This window comes from Mytilus californianus, unplaced genomic scaffold, assembly GCF_021869535.1.
Source record: "Mytilus californianus isolate M0D057914Y unplaced genomic scaffold, xbMytCali1.0.p SCAF_5, whole genome shotgun sequence".
NCBI lineage: Eukaryota > Metazoa > Mollusca > Bivalvia > Mytilida > Mytilidae > Mytilus > Mytilus californianus.
The window spans coordinates 50,954,358-50,962,107 of NW_026262701.1; the positions used below are offsets into that span (position 1 = coordinate 50,954,358).

General features: G+C 31.8%; 1 protein-coding gene across 1 annotated transcript; it reads left to right on the top strand.

Moving 5' to 3' along the window:
• Positions 1–465: 465 nt before the first annotated feature.
• Positions 466–2,400, top strand: LOC127702459 (uncharacterized). The gene is made up of 3 exons (XM_052206665.1): positions 466–856; positions 1,021–1,079; positions 1,887–2,400. Exons 1-3 carry the CDS (start codon positions 582–584, stop codon positions 2,312–2,314), a joined length of 762 nt encoding a protein of 253 aa, XP_052062625.1. The 5' UTR covers positions 466–581; the 3' UTR covers positions 2,315–2,400.
• Positions 2,401–7,750: the final 5,350 nt, after the last annotated feature.

The following is a 7,750-nucleotide window of genomic DNA, read 5'->3' on the forward strand; positions in this document are numbered from 1 at the left end:
CTCGCTGTGGTGAAGATCCATTGGTGGCCTTGGGCTGTTTTCTGCTCTTTGGTCGGGTTGTTGTCATTTTGACACATTCTCCGTTTCCATTCTCAATTCTACAGAAACAATCAAAGTTGAAAAAAAATGTTTATCTATCTATTTTTATTGTGTTTCATTTTTTTTTCTATAATCAGTGTTATCATTATTATTTTTATTTATCAATTTATCAAATGATAGTGTGAAAATTGAGTACATGTATTTGGATGTCCACAAAAAATGACATAGCCTATTTCAAACTTTTTATTTAAATAAGGCATTTTGTTATCATTATGATGTTTTGTGTGCTACAACTAAGGGGTGTTTAACGACCTTGACTATGATTTGTTTGAAGTTCAGAGGTACTAAGATACCACTTGAACCCATGCAAACAAGTCCAGGATTTTAAAAGTGTTTAGTTGCAAAGTAACACGTTTTGAAAAAAATATTCATTGATTTCAAAAGAGAATTTAATTTCGGTCAAATAAACAACAGAACCTATATATTTCTCCGACATCACCAGAGAAACATATCAGTAATTTAATTTGGCGAATACATGCAGGATGATATCCAAAATAGCTTTTATGTTTATTTTGTCCAGAATTGCTTTATCCATATCTGTGACTAAAACGGATTGCCATGACGAGATTCAGAATATGCAGACGAAATTGCTAATTCAAGGGAAAGAAATAACTTTTCTAAGAAATCGAGTAGATGAATTGGAAACTCAAAAGACACTGGTAGAGAAGATAGAACATGACGTACAGAAACTCCTAGAGAAAGAAAAACTAAACCAAGAACGAGATGCCTTCGATATTGACAACAAATATTTCAAAAGGTATGTTATTTATTTATTTATTTATTTATTTATTTATTTATTTATTTATTTATTTATTTATTTATTTATTTATTTTTTATTTAATATTTGATGATATAGTTAAATATGTTTTTGCCAATATTTAATAAAATCAAGTCTTATCACAATTTGAAATATCATTTTAGTTCTGATGAAGGTCAATTTGAACAAGCAAAAGAAAGGCGAAAAAGACTTGCAGCCTCAGGTAAATAATTAACTATATAACCAATATTCGTAGTGTAGGAAAATATAAAATTCATTTGACGAGCTTTAGGAACAGAGAGGCTCGCCGAGCTTTTCTCCTGTTTCGTAGCGAGTATGAATAATTTTTATATTTTCCAACACGGTATGAACATTGTTTTTATCCTGCAATTTAACATTGAGCTTAAACATAAAAGCTTAAAAGTTTTTTATAATCCTAATCGTTGTTGAAGTAAATCGACATGACTTAAACGCGGACCGCATTGAGGACCCCAAATTGAACAGTAAACAGTTATTTGGACAAATCCGTTCGCTCGCAGCAAGAGCAGTATACCAGGAGACTATAGACGTCTAGTATACGTTTATCGGTTCATGTTATCTACAACTCTGTATTTGTATAGTAGAAAGGTCGATTGCAGAATAACTATAATTACATTACATGTATGTATGTTTCATTAGAATCCGTACATTTGATCGGCCGACAAAAATCGGGTGGCACTCGAATATCAAATTTTATTTCAATATAAAATAGAACATCTATGACTGCACATGCTAAACGTGACAATGTTAAAACAATGCATAGAAAAATAAAACGAATGCTTGATATAACTCTTGATTTCATGGTTATAGCATAAAAATGTAATTCAAGATAAGAATTGAATGCTTCTTTTAAATGCCAGAAATGTATGATGCGTTTTATCTGCAAATTGCAAAGTATACTTGCATGGTAGTTTGCCTATTTAACTATGAGCTACCGTGCCAAATTAAATGATATCTCCTAATAAACTTCGATTTATTTTTATTTTTGCAGGTGTCCAGGTAGGATTTACAACCAGCGTACCTAAAGAAGTTACAAATTCAGTATTGTTTTTTTCACATCTGGATACAAATGTTGGTTCTGCATACAATGTGAATGATGGTATGTTTACTGCAAACCATCCAGGCTTGTACGCTTTCTTTATCGATGTTGAGTGCGCCCCACATAGCAGTGCCATTCTCACTGACATTGTAAAAAACGGTAATGCAGTATCCACAGCATATTGCCAAGGATCAAGCGGCTATGATAATACTGGAACTATGGCGGTTATTTCTTTGGAAATTGGCGATAAGGTCTTTCTGCGTATGAATAAGGATATTAACAGACTACAACTAGGTGCAAAAACAACATTTTCTGGATTTTTAACCGGTTTTGCACCCGATTCCTCTGGATCAATCGGAATTCTGCCGCATATCCCCTAAACCTGCAGAATCCTCCCCTAAAAGAGCAAAATCTAGCCAGATACAATATGTATTCAAGTTATATGGAAACAGATTATTTTTGTTTCTTCTTGTTGTTATCGTTTTATTTGATACTTCAAAACAGTGTGTTTAGAAAAACAGAGCATCTTTGAAAAAATATATCTCCGATAGCAGATACCATATTTGAAAATAGACAAATATGTCCTATATTTTGCATTCTACGGGAAAAAGTAGCAAAAAATACTGCTCCATAAAAAAACCTTTATACCCCTTCATGCCGATGCATAAATAAAAAGAGATATAGGGTATACGCTTAAGAGCAACCCAACGACACACAAAAACCCAAAAGGCACTAGTTCTTCTTTTAATCTTTAGTTGTTCTGAAAAATTCCCTTAGTTGGACAATTGTAGTCAAAGTTGGACAATTTTAGTCATACAATAGATATAAAAAGATGTGGTATGAGTGCCAATGAGACAACTCTCCATCCAAGTCACAATTTGCAAAAGTAAACCATTATAGGTCAAAGTACGGTCTTCAACACGGATCCTTGGCTCACACCGAACAGCAAGCTATAAAGGGCCTCAAAAATGACTAGTGTTAAACCATTCAAACAGGAAAACCAACGGTCTAATCTATATAAAAAACGAGAAACGATCAACAAACGACAACCACTGAACATCAGGTTTCTGACTTAGGACAGGTGCAAACAAATGCAGCGGGTTTATACGTTTTAATAGGCGCCAACCTTTACCCTACCTGAAACAATAGTGTAACATCACAACATAGAAAGACACACTATAAAATATCAATGGAAATGGCTTAACTCAATCAAAAGACATATTAACAAAAACCAGTGAACATACACTGAACGAATAAATTTGATCTATGACACAATGTAAATACAAAATTAATAAAACAAGGGAGTTAGATGTTTAACAATATCATAAAGACAACCATAACCTTGGACAAAATGCCGCCAAATAAAATAACGTACACAGGTAAACAAAAATAATTTTGTTGTAAGGTATACATGGAGTACGGAAATATTTGTACAAAATAATTAATTTTGTTGTTGTTTCTAGTACGAGAACAAAAGTGAAAATGTATCGTCATACTAAACACTTATCAAAGGTGGTATATATTAAAAATAGTGAGACTAGATATAACACTGAATAAGTAAACATTAAATAACAAAAATGCATTACAAATTTTATCAACAGGTCAAATTAACACGAAAGTACAATTTGAGAGTACTCGCAGTTACTGAAAGCTAGTTAGAAGCCAAAAACAATTAATAATAAAAAATCATGCATCAGAAAAAATCAGACTAAAATCAACCAAAACACATCCCAGGGATTTAGTGTTTTAACATCATGGACAGTCAAAGAAGACATGACTTGTGCAATGCCAAAATAAAAGTATCGACAGGCAGTAGGATAGTTAGGAGTTAACCTGTTAATAAATATGTTTAATGTAATATATAGATAGAGTAATCTCTATATAGAAAATCAACGTGGATGTGTATTTATACATCCCAGAGAACCGTTTGAAAAGAATACAAATTTAGTAATGTTTTAATCTGCTGATGACAAAATCGATATTTTTGGCGATGTAAACTATATTCAAAGATCTAATTACAACATTAATAAGATAACCTTTTCTAATAAGTTTGTTTAAAGGTTCGATGAGTTTACACGGATCACATAGTGATTTCCGCGCTTTTAGTACAATATTACCGTAAAATTTAGGATGTGAAATACCGTTTTTAATAAGTTTTCTACAGGTACAGCCAAATTTACTTATCAAATCAGTACTCATTGGAGATCAGTAATGTCTCTATAAAATGGCCTTTTAATATACAATGTATTATACTTGTGTGAACATATAGAGATTCGTTAACGTTTAAAATATTGCATTGCGATGGAGAGTAATGGCATTAGGAATTTCCGATGGGTATCAATTGGTTACTGCTCGATCCTTGCATATGAAATACAATTTATTTCAATGGTTATTTCAAAATGATGAACAAGATGTTTGGCAATGCGTCCAAGCCCTTAAACAATAGTTTCCAAAAGAAACACTTTGTTCGAATACAATTAAGGCATGATGAATTAAAAAAAATAACTCATCTTATCTAACCTAGTGAGCTAGAAAGAGGATATTTCTTAACAGCAAGGTTTCATATATATTAAACATATATCTATAGACACGAAAGGACGTAAACATCTTAGATTTTGATCTTCTTCTTTAGATTAATCAAACTTGGCAGAAATGTTCCTTACGATGTACTTTCCAAAAGACTTTACTGTTAATGTCAATTTGTCTGATTGAAAGCAGGCATGGGGCGAATTACATTGCAATGTAATGCATTATATTACAATTACTTTGACCAAACCATGCATTATATTACAAATACATTTACATGCATTTATCAAAGTAATGCATTATATTACAATTACTTTTGCAAAGTAATGTCTTGAATTACACTTTACATTTGAAAATTTTATAAAGTGAATAGAAAAATTAAACATTTTGAAAAAACAACTAGAAGTCACAAAAGATTCTAGCATATGCAGTAACTGTTCCATGAATTAAATATAAGTATACACGTAAAAAAGTCTATTTTATTCGGCTTTTACAATTTTAATTATTTTAACTTAATGTTGACTTTACTTTTATAAATATACTTTTTGTTGTTTTAATTTTAAATGAAATATTTAATTACTGTGAATTAATACCCTAATTATAAAATAAACATAGACCTTAATTAATGAACAATTGCCTAAATGGTGAAAATATTGATTGTAAAACAAACTAATTAGTGTTTTATAACAAAGTTTAATTATCTTTTATTTAAGCAAGACAAGATATTCTTTGATCTTATGACAACAATACAGTTATGCTTTTCAAATATCAATCTTTTTATGCAGGAAAATGTATGAAATAAGATGAAATAAAGAATATATTCTAATGATTAACATATTCTTAGCTAATCAAGAAATCTTAAATTTGGTTAAGTTAAAACACCAACAATATGTTAAAGATGTAGTGTGTGAAAAAAGTAATGACAAGTAATGCCATGTAATGCATGAAATTACACAACTTTTTGCTAAAGTAATGCATTATATTACAATTACATGTAATGCACAAATTGCTGCATTACACATGCATTACATGCAATTACTTGGAAAAATGTAATGCATTACCATGCATTACAATTACAAATTTGCATTACCCCATCCTGATTGAAAGTTTAAATTGAAAACCAAGAGAAATTGGATTTTAATTTTATTTTTATAGAAAGTCGAAATGAAATTACAAGTATATCAAATAACACAGAAATAATCTTTATATTTACAAACTTGCAGTGAGGTGGGAGTTTTTGTTCTGTGTTGAAGGCCTCACTGGGACTTTGGGATGAAGAACAGAAATAAAAGCGATGTTTCTGTGGTTTTGATCTGTACTGATTTTTTGGATACGCCATATCCCTTCTTTTCTATTTTATAAAAATAAGAAGATATTGTATGATTGCCAATGAGACAACTCTCCACCAGAGACCGAATGACGTAAATGTTGGCAACTATCAGTGTATATATATAAGAATAAGAAGATGTGGTATAATTGCCAATGAGACAACTCTACACTAGAGACCAAATTACAACTATCATCGAACGGCCTTCAACAATGAGCAAAACCTATACCGCAAAGTCAGCTATAAAAAGCTCGAAATGACAAATGTAAAACAATTTAAACGAGAAAACTAACGGCCTGATTTAAGTACAAAATTATGAACGAAAAAAAAAATATGACATTCAGCAACAAACGACAACCACTGAATTACTGGCTCCTGACTTGGGACAGGCTCATACAGAATGTGGCGGTGTTAAACTAGTTTGTTGGCGCCAAACCCTCTCCGTAACATAGGACAGTGGTGTAACAGTACAACATAAGAACAAACTATAAAAAATCAGTTGAAAAGGGCTTAACTCATCAGATCGATGGAAAGCAGAAAAAATATCTAACAAAAACACTGACCTGACGTGGCAGGGTATTTATACAGCCCCACTACAAAATAAGACATTAAGTACAGATCCGAGGGAACTCGCAGTTAGTTCAGAGCCAATAACAACTAATAAAAAAAAATCATGCATCTAAGACTAAGATATCAATCTTACACATCCAATATCCAATGGATTTAGTGTAAAGATGTCGTTAACAGTCAGAGAAAAACTGTACAATGCCAAAGCATAGGTATCGACAGATAACAGAGCCATGAATGTGCGTATGTATATAAAAATAATATTTAGTTTGATTCTAATTTACTGATAACAGAATCAATATTTATACCAATAAAAACAATATTCAAAGATCTAATTGCAATATTGAATTAGTAACGTTTTAGAATAATTTTATTTAAAGGGTTGATAACAGCTACAGCCAAACTTTTAAACCAAATCTTTGTATCTATTGAAGAATTTAGTAAATATTTTGAATAACTTGTACTAAAGAAATTCCTGACTTAATAATTTATTAAGTAATGCGTACATAGATTGCGTTCATTGAAATCCAAAACGTCACAGCAGACACGGGTATAGCGAACGAGTTGAGATATATAAACACCGTAACATGGTGCCCCAATCTAATTAAAATATAGATCTCGGATTTCGTTATACTACGTTATACTACATACGTATGTAGTATAACGTAGTATAACGAAATCCGAGATCTATATTTTAATTAGATTGCATGGTGCCCGCAAAGGAACATCACCGTGCAAAAAAGGACAATTAACAATAGTTCACCGTACGGCCTCCACCAATGAGCATGACCCACAACGCATGTAAAGCTATAACAGGACCCCCACATGACAAATTGAAAGCAATTCAAACGAGAAAACTTGCGGACTGATTTATGTACAAAACAATAAACAAACCAAATATGATATACAGAAACAAACGACAATCACATAATCGCAGGCTTCTGACTTGGAACAGGTACATACAGAATGTGGCGGAGTTAAACTTGGATGCGGGCGCCAAACCCTCCCCTAACCTGGGACAGTGGTCTAACAGTACAACATATGAACAAATTATATATAAAAATCATTTGAACAATGACTTGACTCATCTGATCGACACAATGGGCACAAAAAACAACTAAGTAAAAGACTTAAGCCACAAAGTATCGATCTAAAAGTACTTGCTGTTGCTGAAAGCTTGTTCAAAGCCAAAAACAACTGATAACAAATCATATACCTCCAATACTCAAATATCAAGTCATAAAATTAAAAAAAAAAAAAACCTACTTCTAGGATATCCACGCGCTTCAAAAATCGTATTTCTAATATAAATTCAACAGCAGCCTATGAAAATTATCCTGCTACATTTAGCACTGTATACAATTGTGTCAAAGTAGGCAATGCCTCTGCAGCCAGA

Bases quoted from the DNA above. Each gene is read 5' to 3' on its own strand.
- LOC127702459 (XM_052206665.1), top strand. From the start codon at position 582: ATGATATCCAAAATAGCTTTTATGTTTATTTTGTCCAGAATTGCTTTA. The intron at 857-1,020 runs GTATGTTATTTA...ATATCATTTTAG, and splicing joins GACAACAAATATTTCAAAAG to TTCTGATGAAGGTCAATTTG. The intron at 1,080-1,886 runs GTAAATAATTAA...TTATTTTTGCAG, and splicing joins AAAAAGACTTGCAGCCTCAG to GTGTCCAGGTAGGATTTACA.